The sequence below is a fragment of the Melozone crissalis genome, unplaced genomic scaffold (assembly GCF_028551555.1).
Source record: "Melozone crissalis strain CALT ecotype California unplaced genomic scaffold, PUWL_Pcris_2 ptg000014l_1, whole genome shotgun sequence".
Lineage (NCBI taxonomy): Eukaryota > Metazoa > Chordata > Aves > Passeriformes > Passerellidae > Melozone > Melozone crissalis.
The window spans coordinates 13,377,006-13,395,743 of NW_026535792.1; the positions used below are offsets into that span (position 1 = coordinate 13,377,006).

The 18,738-nt window shown below is 36.8% G+C and overlaps 1 protein-coding gene across 7 annotated transcripts in view; it reads left to right on the top strand.

The window, feature by feature from the left end:
• TCF12 (transcription factor 12) overlaps positions 1 to 18,738 on the top strand; it is a 161,049-nt gene that overhangs the window by 41,730 nt on the left and 100,581 nt on the right. For 6 of the 7 annotated variants that reach the window (XM_054273044.1, XM_054273047.1, XM_054273046.1 and 3 more), the window contains exons 4-6: positions 752 to 825; positions 2,776 to 2,844; positions 13,403 to 13,505. In XM_054273044.1, coding sequence (XP_054129019.1) covers positions 752 to 825; positions 2,776 to 2,844; positions 13,403 to 13,505 — 246 coding nt within the window. Of the gene's footprint in view, positions 1 to 751; positions 826 to 2,775; positions 2,845 to 13,400; positions 13,506 to 18,738 lie in introns of all 7 variants that reach the window. The other variant, XM_054273048.1, reaches the window with a different exon arrangement.

Genomic DNA, 18,738 nt, shown 5'->3' on the forward strand with positions numbered 1-18,738 from the left:
GGATAGAAATTGGGTAATACATGGGGTCAATATTCTGATACAGTGTTTAAAGATCTTTTCCTTCCCTTTTCTCTTGTGAGCTGTAACCTGGATTTGCATAAAGGGAACTGATTCTAAAAGAACCGTTACAGAGTGTAAAAAATATTACAGTTTTAGGAGTGCAGAGACCATGATTCTCTGTGGGTTTTTTAAGCCATTGAAATATAACCAGTCTGTCTTGCCTTTTTTCCCCATTATGCTAAAATATCTTCTGTGTCACATAAAGGCCAAGGAGGGGAAATAATTTTGCACATTTTACAATATTTAAGCAAGACACAAGAGCAAAGAGTAGATGACAAGTATGTGTTTCACAGTATGCGCTGCAATATTTCAGTGCTTGCTTGAGATGCAGATAAATCGGGCTGCTCAAAAAGCCATGATGCTCACATCGTTGTGCTTGTTTTGTTACTCATGCTAATTTCTTATGGATTGGGTTGGGCAGACTGCAGATTGGCAAATTTCTTGGCTTTTTATGCTCCTGTTTTCAGCAGCTGCAGGTGTCCAAATGAACAGGTTCCTCTGTAGCCAGCTTAATTAATAAGGAAGCTGTTCATCTGAAGTCTTGCTTTTAGAAACGCTGCTTTAAGTATATGAAAGCAGATGAATTTACTTAGAGTGTATGGAAGCAGATGAATATTTTTTCAGGTTGCATCAGAAAACATTGTTTTTGCTATGATTTCTTACAGGTTTGTATTTTTCTTTTTATTGCTAGGTATGGATGAGCGAACAGGTGCCACATCCTGGGGAACAAGCGGTCAGCCAAGTCCTTCATATGAATCTTCAAGGGTAAGATACCCACCTAATAATTCATAATGAAAGTTCATGGGAATGTGCAGAGTAAATCAGCAGATCATTTGGCAAAGTTTTTGAGGGGAAGCTCCTTTAAATATACAGATTAGCATCTTTTAAAGACTTTATTGATATTGGGGAGCTACAGTGTCAATTTATATTTCTAAGACTAAAAAAATATATAGGCTTAGAATTCATGAGAATAAGCCATATGCTTGAATGATGAGCATGTATTTTATTTAACATATAGTCAGAAATTGGAGGTGGAAGTCATGTTACTTAGGAGCAGATTTATTGGCCAAGTGTAGGGAACGCTTACCTCTCTGTTAGCATTACCCAGCTATAGTGTGTGCTGTGTCATGATGTTGAAGAGAGGAGTTTCTTTTTAAGTACTTTCCTCCTATTCTTGTTCCAGCCTCATCCATCCCACTTACTGACCTGAAGGTTCTTGCTACTATCTGATATCCTAAAATAACATGACCCTTTTCAAACTAAATGCAATGGTCAGAGCAAGCTTGCCCCTAGTTACTCACCTTCCCTTTCATCTACTCCATTTTCTTTTTATGAATAAAGGCCAATGAGCTAAATATCTGGACTAGAGATACACAGCATGCCTGATGTTCTGATTTCAGTGCCTCTGAGTCAGAGCTGTGCTAGCACTTGTCCCTTTGCAGCTTTCTTGTGCTGTGGAATGAGATGGGTAGGCTGCAAGACCTTGTTTAGCTCACTGGGTGTTATTATGGCCTCTGCCTTACTCTGGAAGACAGAAGTAAGAAGGTTTCTCATGAAGTCTTGATTTTTCCACTGATCATTAGTAAATAAATTATAATAAATATGAAAGTACTTTGTGTGGAAGAAATATTTCTGTGCAACATGGAAATTCCACATTCTTTAGAACTTCCTGCATAACCTGGGGCATGGAGCTGAACCTTCAAAGGCCTCTTTTACATTTGAAATGCAATCTTACTATGCAGCTTTATGTAACTCATATTTTTATCATGTGTTTGGTGTTTTGACTCTCATTTTTTATGTTGCTGATGAATTTTAATTGATTATGAGTTAAGCTGACCTAACTGGAATTTGAGTTTCCAGTTGGAAACTCAAATTGGAATAAATTTATTGGCTGTGTGGCTGCATTAATCACAATTTTTTGTATGGTAGAGGATCAGCCAGCTAATATTTGAGTAGTGTAAAGTCAGTGTTTTAGTTGTGGGATTTTTTTGTTTGGTTGGTTTTTTGATTTTTTTTTTTTTTTTTTTTTTTTTTTTTAATGATGCAATAAAGAATGGTAATCTGGAATGTCATTTAGGTGACAAGAGTTTTCTTTTAAAGTAAACTCAATTCCTTTTCACAGGCAAGTTTAATTCCTGTGTTCTTCCCAGAAAAGTGAACACTAGAAATACATATTCTCTGTATATAGAATTGGTAAAGATTAAGAGACGCAAATTAATTAGTCCTGTGGCTGGTATCTTCTGTAAAAAAAAAAAGTGGAGTACAGGAATTTCATTTCTGAATTCACTGAAAAAGCACTGGACTTTGTTTACCAGTTTAAATCAAGCTTGCATGCATAAATTTTGGCTATGATGTATGGTCTTTAGTTTTTGGTTTTCTTTCAACTAATGAGGCAAATTACTGATTCAGGATTTTGAATAACGATAACTTCTGTCTACTCCTACATGTGCTGCTAGAGCAGATGTCTCTGAGAAAGAGCAAAAATGAGTCTGTGGCTCTGTATTGTGAGAGTATAGATTGGTTTCTCAGAAGGCAGGGCAAATCATACACAGCCTTTTACATTTCTAGGTTATTCCTTGTGTTGATTAACATAGTTTAAGTAAGATGTAATTGTCTTATTGTTCAGCTCTCCAATCCAGTGCTTTTCCTCATTATTTCAATGTAGAATGTTATTCTTGTCCTAATTGTTCTTACTACTTGTTTGTCTTTTTACAGGAAAATGGCAGCCTTCATGGGAAAAGCTCAGACCTCTCCACAGACATAGAAAAGTTGAAATCTCAAGAGGTACCACTTACTCTTTTTATATTGTGTGTGATTTTTCAACTTTTTTTTAAAGTCCATGTGCAGCCTACTACTGGAGTTTTCTGTTAAAGGTCACAATATAGTATTGAAATTATTAAGAATTTAAAGTGTTGGCTCATTATTGACAGGAATTTCCAAAGACACAGAAAGAGAAGCAGCTTTCAAGTGAGTAGAATTGGAATTTGGTGATAGTTTAGTGCATACCTGTTGAAGGCTAATGAAAAAAGATGATGGAATACTGGCTAAAGGATATTTTTCTTTCCCAAATCCTGCTGAAATTCAGTTTAAATGGTCCGACCGTGGCCAGCAATGGTGCATAAGGAAGGAGCGTAAATATAGGGCAAATATTTTGCCACCTTTACTGTGTACTCTCCTAGCACGACCCCAGCTCTTTGCTTAGATTTCCTGCAGAGAGCCAACCTTTTGGACATGGTTCTTATAGCTGTTAGTGGGCTTGGTCTCTGCTGTTTGTGAATTTTTCTGGCTTTGGTTACAATTTCGGCAACAATTGCAAGGATTTTGTGCTCAAACTTAGGGATTTTTTTGTTTTATCTGTGCTGCCCAGTGATGCAACTGATTGCCACCCTGTTCCTGCATTCCAAATGGTTACTGATACACTTCATAATTTTTACTCTTTGCCCTGCAAACACCTTGATTTTACAGACCACTCCTATGTTCAGCCAAGCTGAAGGATCGTAATCTATTGGTTTTTGCTTGTATGGTCACTGCTCCTTACCTGTGGTTGGTTCTTGGTGCTGTTCCATGGATCTTTCTGCTTCTTCTGCATAACTTCACAGTTAGGGTGATTTTGACTGCATGCACTAGTCAAGAGGAGGGTGTACCATACGTTTCTGCCTCACAGAATGGTAGATTCATTCTTTGTTCCTTTCTTACTTGTTGCTAAGTCATGCAATTTTTGATTGCCACTGAGCTGGCATGTGATAATGTTCTAAAAATGGTGTAGGAAAGTAATATTTTGTCTTACATTGCACCATAGTTACCACATTGTTATGACATTAAGTTTTTTTGAGTGTGTTCATTTTGTTTTTATTTACACCAGATTTTATCTGTGCTTTTATTACCAATTTCATGGAAAAATTTATTTGCAAATCTGCAGAAACTTGTAGTTTGGATTATTTAAAAAGAAAATTGCTATGAGCAAACTTTACTGTATTTGTTTATCCACTCATTGATTTATTCATGGAATTATTGAGGAGTGTTGGTGTGGGTATATGTTTTTGGGGAATTGGGGAAAATGTATTGGTAATTTCTTTTCACTGTGAAAACAAGATGTATGTTCCTGTGCTTGGGGTTGGGTGTTTGTCATGGATTTTAATCTTTTCATCAATAATTAATTCAGACAAGAACCTTCTCTCATATGTGATAGCAGTTTATCTTATTTTAGAAGTCTCTGGTAATACCTTATTGAAAGCTAAACCATTCTTACTTCAATAATGTCTTGAAGTAACATTAAAGGCGAGGAATCCCAGCAGGCTTGAGAAAACCTCGTATAGGAGCCTTGTCTTTTCATTACCTAATGCTAAACAGTGTTCTAACACTGAGAGAACAGCAGGTATTGATGTCTGAATTTGCTGTGATGGTCTTAGATTTGTGAAAAGGTACAAATTGAGACATTAGTGACTTCTGGGAGCAAAATCTCTTTCTGCATATTCTAACTGTTTTGTTAGAAAAATAAATAATAGGAAAAGATTCTGTTGTGGGAGGTGAAGACAAAAGCAGGAAAGCTTTATTGTTTACAGGAATAATTCAGGAATGGTAGTTAGCAGTCACTGGAATTCTGTGATGGCCTCCCTTACTCTGGAATTGTTGTACTGAAGTCTATGTACAATACTGTGTACCAAGTTTGTGTCTTGCAGGGCTTGTTTTTCTTCCTAGTCTCCAATCTTGTTTTTACCTTTCTGTGGCAGCAGTGCTGGGTTTTCAGGGAATATCTTTGGTTGATGTATGCAAGTCTCTCCCTTATCTGATATCTGAGTGATTTAGAGCTAGAGATGTGTTCATGATGCCTTGCACTAGACGAGGGGCTCTTGGTGAGTTTTGCAAAGGGTGGTAAAGCTGCTTTTTGCAAGTCTTGCTCTCCTGAGCTCTTTGAAGCATATTCTGAGGTACTTGACTGGAGTACTATGTCTTCTGCACAATAATATATTGTACAATAATATATTGCCCTACAGTGCTTGAAAGTTTTGTCTTTCTGTAGTGAGATGATCCTGAACTTTGTAGTTTTCCTGTGTATTTGAGAGTTGTAGTTTGTAATGTAGCAGCATAGTCACTTTTATTTTGAGTAATAAAAATTTTTTTTTTTTGTTATAGTGGTTCTTGTGGTGTGGCTAATGATTGCTGTTTCATGAGGAATAATGATCTGTGAGGTTTTCTTCCATTGTTTTGGTTTTATCATAACATAAAAGGAGCAATAAAAGGAGCAAGTCAGTTTTTGATCTGTTCAGATTGCAGTCTCCAAATCAAGCATATCTGAAATGTTTTTCATAAGACATATCCCTGATGGATTTCCTTTTTATATATACACACATAATAATTGTAACTGTTAAAAATTTAGCATAAATTAGCTGAGGCATTTTTCTTCCAAAATCTGAGCTGTGGGTGTTTCAAATAATTTGCACCATGTACATTGCACTAAAAGCTGTGAGTGTGCATTTTGACCTGATTTAACATGAATCTAGTTTCAGTGCTGAGGATGCAGTTTATCCTCCTGTTCCTTTACATAACTCTGTGTATTTAATTGAAGCCAGAGTGGAACTGATCAAGATAGCACTGTTAGGTTAGATTGTTTTGTAGCATCAGGCAACAGGTTCTTCCCTCTACTGTATGTAAAATACTCAGACATGAGCTGGAATCTGAAATACTTTATGCCCAAACTATACTCCCCTCACACCAAGCAGTACTTTTAATTTGCAAAGAAGTAAAAGAATAGTAATGAGATAGCAGGTTTTGAAATAGTATTTTATACCTCTTAATCTCAGGTACATAACAAGGAGGGAAGCTGTTAAATAGCAAAACCAGACAAGAGGGACACAGAAACACAGTAAGTGTTATCAAGTCTGTTGTATTTGTGTCCTTTTTGTCCTCTGATTTTTTTAAATTTTTTTTTATGGGGGAGGGAGGTTGGTTGGTGGTTCTGCTGCTGGTTATTTGGTTTTCCTGATGTATTCTACAAGGTAGATGATGATTCACTGTGGAATTAAAGCCCAAATTAAGTATTCCATATTTAGTCCTCAGGACACTTGCAAATGCAGGCTGCTTTATAATTTGATTTACGAGCAGCATTTTTCAAAGCAAGTTCTGTTTTTTAAATTCTGAATGCTTTAGTCAGGTTATCAAGTATCTCCTCTAAGCATTTGTTCTTAGTCTGTTGGCTATACTTGTATCATTTTATCTCCTGGTTTATAGCTTAGGTAAGAGCTAGAAAAATCTGGTTTCCATTGTATGAATTTTTCATTTAATCTGTATTGGAAAAGTGGATCTTTTGGTTGTGGTTTTTGTTTTGTTTTTATTGCAACTACCTACTACATTGGAATTAGCATTGGAATCTGTTCACAAATTGGTTTTCCATGTGGCCAGGGAATTGTCCTATTGCATATCATGTTGATATTTGTCTCACAGGAGTTTAGAGAGGTGGAACGGGCTATTGGGTTTAGCTGTTTAAAATCAGATTTGGTACTCAGTAACTTAACTTCTTGGAAATGGATTTAGAGCTGGAGAAAATGATGTTTATTAAAAAATAAATAACATTCAAAATAAATTTGAAAAAAGAAATAAACTGTGTTTTCAATTGTTTTCCATTCTTGCATGCACAGTTTTCATGTGTTTCAACTTGATATGGGAAAAGAAGCTAATGAATAGTTTTAGAGCTCTGTTACAAAACATATTACTTGAGGTGACACTTGGAGGATACTTGTGAAAGCTCTTTTGACTTTTCTCAATATTATGTGAAATTTGGGGTAGTGATAGCTGCTTTTGCCCTGCCATGTTGTAGCAGGTGACCAAATAAGACAAAAAGCTGCATTTCTGTATTTAGGATATTGTAGTTGAATGTTAACACTTGCTAATGGTTACAGAAAGGGAATCATAATTAAAGCTAAAAAGTGGAGCTGGAAAGCTCCTTGTTTCTGGTGTGACTGGGTGGTCTCCATCAGCAAACTGCTTTCATTCCTCTGGTTAAGGAGTATTGTCCAAGCTTCTTGTGCAGCTAAGGGAGATGGGGTTGAGGTCCTGGCTGTTCCCAGGGGGCTGGGAGGTGGCAGACATGGGGCCTGCAGAGGGAGATGTGCATTTGTTTCCTGGCACATCAGACAGGTCTCGGCTTGGTCCCTTAGAGTTTGGGTTGTAGTGTGTAAATGAGAGGAACATGGATGAAACAGTGGAACGAGTGTGGGGAGACTCCCATCACCACCATCCATCTGCTCCAGACTTCCTGAGAGGAGTTTGGTCATTGCTTGCAAACAGCATTGTTCCCACTGATAGCTTGCTGCAAGATTGTTCATGATTTAAATGGAGTTCTGGCTGTGACCTGTGCCAATGTGATGTTTCTTGATGTTCTGTTAAAATCAGTGAATATAGGCAAGTGATCCTCAAGGCAAAAGGAAGAATATTCTTCTCTGGATTTATTTTTAGCTTACCTTAATTTTTGCACCATTCTTCCTGATCTGTGTGTTCAGTAGACCAAGCCAGGTTTTTGGCTCTCTAGCCTTTTTTCTAAGAGCTGTTGACAGATTCAATACATAGATTCAATGACTAAAAATACTCTTCTTTTTCTTTTTTCTTTTTTTTTTTTTAAGGTTGTGTGTTTCTGGAATTATTCAGAATCATCGAATCCATAATCTTTTAAATTCACTAGGACATGATGGTGTGGCTGTCATACAGAGCCTCTTGTCTAACCTTCAGTCAGTGACTCAGCGCCGTGTTCCTGGATGTAGTCAGTCTCTCTGCTCTGTCCGTCTGTCTCTCACCGCCTCTGCATCTTGCTTTCTTTCCTCACTTCCCCCCCCCCCCCCCCCCACCTCTTGTGTTTTTTCCCTTCTTGTTTGTCTGTAGAACTTTCAGATTAGTTTGGAGAGCCAGATAATCCAAAATAAAGTGGATTTTAGCAGTAGCTTCACTTGTTCATTTACACATTAGTCATTTGGATGACTGTTGCCTGATTCATAAGTTCATTGCCAAATTTAGCTTGCAAGGGACCTCGGTATTCCTGAGCTTTAAACAATTAATATTTGTTATTTAAAGTCAGCCAAACTATAAAACTCAAGGAATTGAAAGCAGCATTCATTAAACTTAATCTTTTGGTCTGCAGCCACGTCAAACTGTGAACCCAACCATTCATTTTAGTGGAATTTTAATGTCTTAAGTTTAAAGGCAGTAATTGAGCTATATTGTAAATTGCTAAAATGCAAATACGTGCTTAGTGATCTGGCAGCTTGGTTACGAGCCTTAGAGTTTGGTCTGTTCCCAGGGACTTGTGTAGGAGAGGGCTTGGGGCTAAGGGAGGAGAAACAAACAAAACCCCTGTTATCTCTAGTCTAGTGGACTTGAGCAAATGAAATGCTGTGGAGCAGTCAATTGTACAGGGAGGACAACTCAGTGAGTGGAGTATGAACTCAAAAAATGCATAGGAAAATGGTGTGCCATGTAGTGCCAGTGTCTTCTCCATTTTTCACATTTTACCCTGAAGTAGAAACAAGATGTTGTGGTTATTTAAAAACAAAACAAAAAACCCTACAACTTGATTTAGGGTCAGGAGTACAATTTTGCTTATGGTTGGACAAACGCTGATGTCACTTCAGAAAATAATTGCTAAAGGACAATAGGTTTTTGTTTTTGAAGGGGAAGTAAATGGGAGAGGATTAATCCCACAGAAAATCAGGAACCAGTGCAATGAAAAAGGGTAGGGACAGTGAACTGGGAAAGGTTTTTGACTTGTTCTTAGGTGACTTCTGTAATTAAGTTTATCCAAAATGACAGAACTTTAATGGTCATTGAAAGACATTGAATTTTAGGAAGTTAATTACCACTTGGTTTGTAAAAGGGGGCATGGACTCATTGTGTCAGGCCTTCTCTCATGATTTGGTGGGGTAAACATGCCTAGTAAGCCATGTGTTTACTCTGGGCGTATGGGTTGGGGATTTTTTCCATTTTGTCTTTTGAGTCTTCTAGAGTAGTACATTATGTAAGATAATTTTCAGGTGTCCTGTGTGCAAGTATTAATGGTTTTATAAATAGTGTCAGATTTTGAATTGGTTTGGCAGTGTAAGCATTCCTGTGCTTAGAAAGTCCTGGTACAGATAGAGCCTAAATCACTTGGGCAGTTGTGGTACCTTACCCAGAAGAGGTAGGAATGAATGTTACAACTGTGGGATTTTTAAATTGGTGGACTTCATTAATTGGAATGATTAGAGAGCATCACTCTAATCCAGTGAAATCCCTGAAAAACTAAGAAAGTTAGAGCATGCAATGTTGAGAGTGTGTTCACTACTCAGTTAAATTGCAGTATTAATTAGTAGTAGTCTCTAAGCTGCATTTCATCACAGGTATTATTAGTAGACAATACTTTTATTTGTAGATCTATCTGACTTGGTCTTTCTGATCACAAACAGTAAGACTGAGATCCAGGGAGAGGCCTGTGCAAAGTGAACAGTGACAACATTACAAAATGCTGTAAGGGAACAGGTAACCCCAATTGCAGTTTATTTGGGCTATAACAGTACAGAAAGAGAAGTTTTCTGTTCCTTTGGGAAACTTAAAACTTGCTTTTGTAATAGCTATGTAAGAAGTTGGAACAAGCAAGACAGTTTTGAATTTACAGCTATGTCATCGAATCATATTCAAAATCAGTTTGCTTTCTGCAAGCAGAAAATTGCCCTCAGCTATCTTCAGTCCCTTCAGAACAAAGTGCCTAAAACAGGAAATAAATTTGTCCAGTAACTCCTATTTTGAAGACTTTTTGCCAGTTATTTGCTAAACACCCCAGGTGTGCACTCTGCTGTGTATTAATCCGTTGGTAGGTTTGCTGAGGAGGCACAGAGGCAGAAATGAGCATGTGTATTCAGCATGGAATGTTTCTTTCCAGCCTTTCTGTGTTAAACGTGCCCTGCAGGTAACAGGAGGTAGAAATGCTTCAAAGGGCTTTGGAAGCCCACCTGTGGTCCAAAGAATGACCTCACCAGCCAGAATACATACCATCAAACAGCTCTTCCCAAGAGGGGAGAGGAACTTTTGGCATGACTCATTAGTTCCTTTTTCTGCTTGCAGTCTGTATCAATCCAGCTATATTTAAGTGAGCTTCACTAGATTAGTCTTCAAAATTGTCAGGAACTGAGATTTCCTGCCTTTCTCAGAAAGGAAGAAGGAAATTTGGCAGTATGTATTACTGAGTCCTGCTTAAAACATGGATTTGAAAAGGGGCTCTGATAGAATGTCATGTAAATCCCTCCCTGCCATCTTCTGCTGCTTTTGCCATGAGGGATGAGTTCAGGAGCCAGCTGATTGTGTCTTCTCTTTGTTACTCAGTCACACAAGTGGGGGGTGTGTCTTAAAAACCACTGTCCTTCATTGGTGTTCCAGACTTTTTAAGGCTTTCAACTCTGTTCTTCTTAGAGCAATAAGCAGATGTTGTTGATTTGCATTGTATTTGTTAAATACATTGTTTGACCTTTGATTGTATGACTAGAAGCTTCCAGTAGCTTTTCAGAAGCTATTGGAAGTTTCTAAAGTTTTATCTATGATTGACTACAACTCCTCCCAGTAGTAGTACTTTGCTGTTTACTCTGTAGGTTAATAATATAGATGCAAGAGCAAGGAATGGTAAGAGGGATGCAATTTTATTTGAAATACAGCTTAAATGTGAAGAATGCTCTGAAAAAGCTCTGTAATTTAAATCACTGTCCTTAGAGCTCTTCTTTTTCTTCATTTGCTTTTGTGAATTGCAAAAGTTGTTAAATCAAAACTGCACGCGTTTGTGCTTATTTTGTATTCATTTAGTGGGGGTGAGTTGTTTGTAGGAATCAGCCCAAGGTTTCTAATCCCAAGCAGAGCTCTGTGGCATGAGTTGATAATCCATAACTGAATACTGAGACTGAGTAACTGGTGCCAGGCATGCTGGCCAAGGTAAAACCTCTTTACATTGGTCCACTCAAGCTGGAGGCATAGGTTACAATTTGCACAAGTGTGAATTCTCTAGTGGCAAATAATGAAATGCCTGATACAATTAATTTTAGGAGTTGTGTTAAAATAAAAAAAAACCCCAATTCTACTTAAGGGGCTTGCATATCCCTTAGTACATTTTCACCCTGTATACCAAGTGTTTTGTTTTCAGTGGCTTTGGTGTTGTGAAGGATAACCCTGAGTATTTTCCAGGTAGATAAAGTAGTTGATTTGTCTGGTAGTGTGTAAGTGCAACTTGGATGCTATGGTAATTGGTTACAAGTTCATTCTGGGAAACTGAAAGGGTGTATGAAAAGAACATGAGTAAAGTACTCTTCACAGGAGTTTTGATGATAGAAGGAAGAATATTTTGTGTAAACCACCCACCCAGCTCTCCAATCCCTCTATTTTGTGAGGGGATATGCAGTATTAACATGGGGAGGACGATTAAGAGTCCTGTGCATTAGGTACACTGTGTTGCAGTATGTGCAACTGAATATTAAATGAGTCTTACCCATGTTATATTTTCAGTACTTAGTTACTCTGTAAATATAGATGTCTTCAAGATTGCAGTTTCTGGGTCTTGTTTGGGCACCACTTGCTGAATGTCTGAGATATGGATTTTCTTTTATCACTGATAGTATCCTTTGTAGTTTCTTTCTTTTAAAAAGTAAAGTATAGCTAAAATCTTAGGGAAAAAGTTTTTAAAAAACAACCATGATAAGGAGTAAAAACAGAGATACAAATACAAAGCTACCTACTTAGGAGGTTTGGTTTTGGTCCTGTATTTGCAAATTTTTGTTCTTTATTCAGCAGATTTAATTTCTTTCTTGTTTCATTTCAGCATAAAAATAAACCACATGTGGTGACCTTAGCTAGGAGCCACTCCATTTCCTCAGCAGCTGCTGTTCCACGCTGCTTGTCTGACAGACGGGGCTAGGTCACGCTTTCCAGAGGACACCCTTGTGGTCATAAGCAAGTTGTAAATGTCACTAAGATTGTTTCTGGATGCCTATCAGAAGTGTATGGGCGATTGTGAGGCAGATGAAGTCAGCCAGAGCTGCAGTGGGGAGCTGGGTGTGGGGAAGGATTGCTGTGCAGCCCAGCAGCAGCAGGAGTGTGCCACGCATCCCTAAGCAGCAGCAGGGCTGTGACAGTCCTTTAGCCCTCACTTAGCAGCCCTTTGGTAGAAGTGACAGCACGCCTGCAAAGATAGGGAGGCCTGTTTCAGCCCCATTAATGTTGGCTTGAATGTGAGCCTGCGGTCTGGAGAAATGATAAATGTTCAGTGATGGATGATTTTATAGTCCCAGGGCACTTGCGATGGTTTCTGGTAGCTGTGAACAATTTTCCCTCCTCTCTTAATTAGGCCTCAGCTTTAGGTTTCTGAATGAGAAGTGACTAAGTGTGAATTGTAAGATAAGGTTTACACAATGTTTTTCAAAACTTTGGTCACAAAGGAAGTACAGTTTTGAGTGCCAGGTCTTTCATGTTTTGTACAGAATGAGTGATTCGGTGTGCATTTGGTAAGTCTGAAGGGCAAATGGCATATTCATACCTTTATATGGAAAAGCTGAGGGGATTTCAAAATGTCTTGAGGAGAGCTTTACGTAACTGGGTTAATTAAAGAATATCCACATCCAAGGACTTCTTTGTTTTCCATCTCCTCTGCGTTTGGTGTCAGCTTTCAGTAAGCCAGTACTTCCTGACTGTGTAAGGGGTGCTCCAAGCCTGGTAAGCTGCCTGTGCTGATGGCCGAAAAATGTAAAAAAGTGTTTCAGTGCTTGCTTGCAAATTGGGTGACAAAGTTGTTAATTTAATCACTATATGGAAGTAAACCTTTTGTCAGTGAGCTATACTGGTTAGTAATGTGATAGTGTCAAAATGCCTATTCATCTGTAACATTGAATGCAGACTGCAAGAAGAAATGGAATTTGTTCTTCTCATCTGCACCAACATTTTCTCTTGCATTAGTGACTCCTCCTGAACTTTCTACTGACTTTTATTAATGCAAGCAAGAAAGCTTAAGAAAAAAAAAGTTGCAAGTTCTTCAGACTAATTTTACTCTCTGTGGTTAGTGACTTGTAGCACTAAGAGGATTCAAATATCAAAATATCTCTGTATTATTCAATTTTTAGAAATCTTGTCCGTGAGGACACAGCTTATTAAGAAAATATGTGGTTTCTTTTTGATGGGGAGAAAGTAATATGTGGGCAGAGAGTAATTTCTCTGAGATAGACCTGAAAGCCAACTTTTGTGATTAATGACCAATTGTGACTCTGCACATTTAATTAGGAAAGTGTCATTACACTCAATTAGCAGGGCTGCCAAATAATCTGTTTAATACTCTGGTCTTTTTTTTCTCTAGGGTTTTGCAGACAGTCCTCATTACAGTGATCACTTGAATGACAGTCGATTAGGGCCTCATGAAGGATTGTCCCCGACACCTTTCATGAACTCAAATCTGATGGGTAAGTAGGTAATTCTTTACGAGTATCCCCTCAAAGCCTCTTTGGTCAGAAAGAGACATTTTTCATTCCCTTGTCTAGGCCTGACATGTCAAGCATCTGGAAGTTGCTCTGTTTCTCATAGCAACACTGACTTTCCTATTCAAATCTTTTTATGTTGGGTGAGTTCCTCAGAAAGGCCATTATCCAGGACTTTTTAGAAGAAGGAAATACTTAGATTTTCTTAAGTTGATCTAGAAAGCTGATATATTTTGATGTAAATTCTAAATTATTTTCAAGGTTATTTTTCCTTAATATTGTTTGAGAAGACATTTATACCAATTTTTTATTTGTGCATTTAAACATTTTTTTTTTCCTAACATTGAATTATTGAACTACCTACCAATTTACTGTAGGCTTCCCCTTAGGTAATAATTTGAGTTCTTGCTTCTTACTTTTAATTTTCTAATTTCTTTGATATTTGTTGTATTGGAAACTCTGTCACTTCTAAGAAATAGATGGATACTCCTGCTTCCATACCTGTTTAACATTTTCTGTATTTGAAACTGGAAAAAAGGCAAGCAAATGGTGTATTGTATTGTGGCCTTAGGCACTGAAACCTTTTTTTCATTGCCTACACTTACCTGAAACATGCGAATGTGTTGATGGCAGTGGTTGAAAAATCTCCTTTTTTGTGTCCAGTTCAGAACATAAAACTCTTGATTTCAAAATATTTAATTTGGCGACGCATGGTCTTGGGACCATTTTTGTTTTGTATCTTACATTTCAGGATGACTCTGAATATTTGTTCTGAATTTCTACATTTCACATTGTTTCACTTCTATATTCCCCATCTTGTAGACATGACCTATTTTGTGATCTCAGCATTGTCCTTCTAAGACATAGCCATGGTAATCTAAGTGGATTACCTAAATCCAAATCCTGGTGGTCTGCAATTTCTTTTGGAAATCTTTCTACTTTGCTCAGTCTTTGTTTACTACTTTAATTTTCTCTGAAATAGAGACAGACAAAGCTCAGTTATTGCTGAAAATAATTTTTTGTTTAAACAACGAATTTTGTTTAAACTTCATATATGAAGTTGAAAACAGGCAATTTTAAAATGCCCATCTCTGTGGACTTTGATTAGAGAGAGGACTTGTCAATTGGTCAATGACACTTCTATCTGAAGACAGCAAAGCTAAAATGTAGCAGTTATCAAGATAAAGCAAGGTAGACTTTGCCTGAATATGCTTTCAAACATGTTGTCTTCTTTCTTTTTTAGCAGAAAGCTAAAAAGACAAGTTACTTGAATTGCTTCTTCAGTATTTTGATCAGTAGCATGTGTGGAATGTCTCTAGGCATTGTAGCTGATACTGATTTTATTTTACAAAAATACATATAGCAAAGTTTGATTTCTTTTTTAATTTTTGTTACCAAAGGCAAATTAATTGTTCATGTTATTAATATAAGCCATTCATTTTCTAAACAATATATGCCTTTAAATATATGAAAAAAAAAGGTGCAACTATATCTTCTTGGCTTTTCATTTTTATTGAACAGATGATTCTATTAGACATAATAGAATTACCTCATTAATACTGATTTGAGAAGAAGCCTCCATTTAGATGGTTTTGTGGAGAGGATTAACAAATAGCAAGATATGTATGTGTCAGTCACCCAAAGCTGCTGAGAACTGAAATAGTTTTGTAAAGCTTTGTGGCTAAGAGTTCTTAGGGATTTTATTTTCTTGGAGTAAAAGTACTTAATTTCCTTCTGTATGCAGTCAAGAATTATAGAAAGCTTTCTGTGTGTATCTCTAAGATATGTTCACATCAAAATTCTTAAAGTATGCCTTTAAAAGTATTCTACTTGTGGTATTTGGCTTGTCATAACAAAAAATTATGTTACTGTGTTGAGTGCAGCTTTGTTTATTACAACTTCACATCATTCATTTTTGCATTTTATTTTAATTGATGGTGAAAGTTTGGAGAGAGGAATGATAAAAGCTACATGAAAACATAGAGTACTACTTTTCTGTGTGGTACTACTATCTGTGTTTATAGTTTCTTTATCAATTATTGAAAAGAAAAATTATAATTCTTGTAAAGTTTTTTTAGACAAAAAGATGTCATCCAGTTTTTTAATATTAAATTGTGGACATGTTCCCATGAACAGAATGAACACATTTATTTTATTAGATAATGTAGACATATGATATTTAAGGCATTGGTTCATTATTTTGTGATCTTTGCAGTTTAAAAGGAGATGGAGGGAGGCTAAGAACAGGAACTTGATGAGCTTATAGGAAATATTTCACTAGCTTAGAGCAGTGATTGAGCATCTGGGGTTCCACAACCAAGATCTAAGAAATACCTCCCTTCCCAAAATTTTATCACAACTGAAATACATTTCTGAAACAGTTAAAAACTATTAAAAAGGAAGAAGAGAGAGAAACAACATATTTCACCATTGCTGTCAACACTTAAGAGTACCATTAAAAGAAAGAATTGTGTGTCAAGGGGATGTTGTTGTTTTGTGTATTATGTTCAGCCGTAAGCATATTTGCCTGAAGAGATAGTGGATTATAAAGTGCCACTGTCTTTCATGATGGAGCTCTCAAACATTTTAATGATCTTGTACATTGCAAAAGAGAGAAATTTTGTCTAACAAGAGTTGATAATGATTCAATAATGAACAATTTACCACAGAAAGATGCATTTCCATATTCATTTAGATATTTTTTGAAGTGTTTTGCAGAGGAAGTAAAGCTATTATGCTGGATTGGTTAGTGTTCTTCACTAATGAATTCCAGAATTATCGTGTTGATTTGGTAGTATAAAAAAAGAAGGGCAGTTACTTATATTTTGAGTAAAACCACTGAATCCTCTTGGGACAAGCATAGTCTGTTGGTATCCATAGAGATATGTAGAAAATCAGGCAAAGATATATTGGTGGTATTGTAGCTCCATTTAGACTTGATAATCATTGCTTATTCAACACTTCTCTTTTAATTACATTCTAGAAAACTATTCACAAGGATATGAGATTCTTTCCTCTGTAATTATGCTGCCTTTTAGTACTCTGCACTTGCAAGGAGAGGTCAGTTTTTGCTAGGACCCTTCAAGCATGTGGTATTGTATCGTCTGTTGTACTGTTCCCTGGACTTTATTCTCCTCAGCTTTTTTACTACTACTTACTGGGAAGAAAGAAAGCAGATTATTCTTGAATATAGCTTAAAGGGGTTTTTGTTGGTCTGTCTTGAAAATTTGAAGTGGGTGAATTACTTTCTTTTGTGTGCCTGTCGTTCCACAAGAGGTAGAAAGGATAACAGCCAAACTTTTGTGCTCCACGTTTGTCATCTGTGTACTGCACAGTTCCACAAGGTTGTATATGACAAAAAGTCATTAAAAAATTTAGTCAGTAGTAAGTGAAAAAACAGTGGTTGGAGTTCAGCTTGCCATGTTGAAATCTGTCCCTTGAAGTAGGAAGAGAGATCATTCTTCCAAGTGTTCTTTCTAATCTATTTCCTTGTTTTCTCATTATTTCTTTAACAAGTTCCTTTAAAGTTTAATTGGGTTACATTTTAGGTGTTTCTGTTACATCTACGTGTTTCTAAGCTAACAGCAGGGTTTGAAGACCTGTCAATGAAATCAGAGATTCTGAATGTACGAAATCAGAGGATTTTAGATTGGCTGCCTCATTTACTCATTGACTCCAATAGATCAGCTGCAGGTTGCAGTTACTAGTCTAGTTCATACCATCTGGTGATTTTGTAACTCTCACCTCTGTTAGCATCCTCATGCCTTTGCTTCTCTTCTAACAAGTTTCTGCTGGGTAATGCTGTGGTGCATTCTTATGGCCAGCATTAAGAGATGGAAGGACTGACCATGCAGAGAAATCAAGACACAACAAGGTGAGAGTAGAAACTGGTTACAGTAATTAGAGCTATAAATTATTCTGATTTTTAATAAAAATATAGCTTCTTTTACTGTTGATAATGTGAATGTAAAGGGTAAGTCTGATTCTTCTCATGTTTGAAATAAATAGGTGAAAGAAGCAAAGGTAGTACTGGCAAAGGAAAGTAGAGCAATACGTGTTGGGGTTTTTGCAGTGTAACATCTTTCCCATTGGCTGTACTTGATGCACTTGAGCCACTTGGGTGGTTTGTCATCATGCATCACAAAACAGGATTTCTGGGTAAATTACATCTACATACACCATGAATTTTACCTTATGTTACTGTTTAACAGTCCTGTTCCAGTGTAGAAGGGTAGAAACTATTGGGTGAAGGGTGGCAGGGGCAGAGAGGTGCTTCATAGGTGGAAACCAAATTTTAAGAATTTGCCAAGCTAGTCTTTGGGTTACTGTGAAACTCACAGTGGATTTTGTGTATTAATAATATGAATGAGAGATCAATATCTGGATTGGGATGCCTCCTGGTTTTAGAGTTACTATTAATTTAATTGACTTGGTTGTGCAGGTTTCTAAGAATGCCTGGGCTTCTGCCAGTGCATCTTTCAAACTGAAATTACTGCCTTAATTTTTATTGTAAAATTTATTATTTGGCTTGTAATTTAAGCCCTCTAGTTGGCTTGTATAGAGTAGTGGGTTTTTTTAAAGTTGAGCATTGGAGGGACATTTTGTGAAGCAACATGGTAAATAGCTGAAGCCTCTGCAAACCTTGCAGTACTGATACAGTTCTTGAACAGCTGATGTAAGCCTTTAAAACCATAATTTGTGAAAGGTTATTCTCAGTAAAAGGAGAGGCTTTTGAACTTTAAAATAGAATTAAAAAAGATGTACATCTGAATTGGTACTCAGTTAAGAATCTAACTAATCTTCAGGGAAATTGCTAGTTCTCTTCCTCAGTAACCCTTCAATAAAAGAATTTTGAAATTGAAGAGAGACATCTTGTTATCAAATGACTTTATAATTGTGAAGGCAATACTAGCAAACCAGCAAGGGTAAATAGTTATTAAAATGGCACACATTAAGAATGATGCCATTATAATTTTTGCTAGGAATCTTGTCTTAATTACCTTTTAGGATGGGAGGGGGCAGATGCAAGCAGGGAGTTGGCAGACTCTCTATTTGTCCAAAATAATAGTTAGATTTCCTTGAATTGCTTTCTATAGTCATTAATATTTCAACACAGGGAAAAAAAACAGGCATTACAATGGAAATTATCTCCAGAGATATGAGTAATAGCAAGATTGATCTAAAATAATTTATATGCAGTTACATTGTTATTAATTTG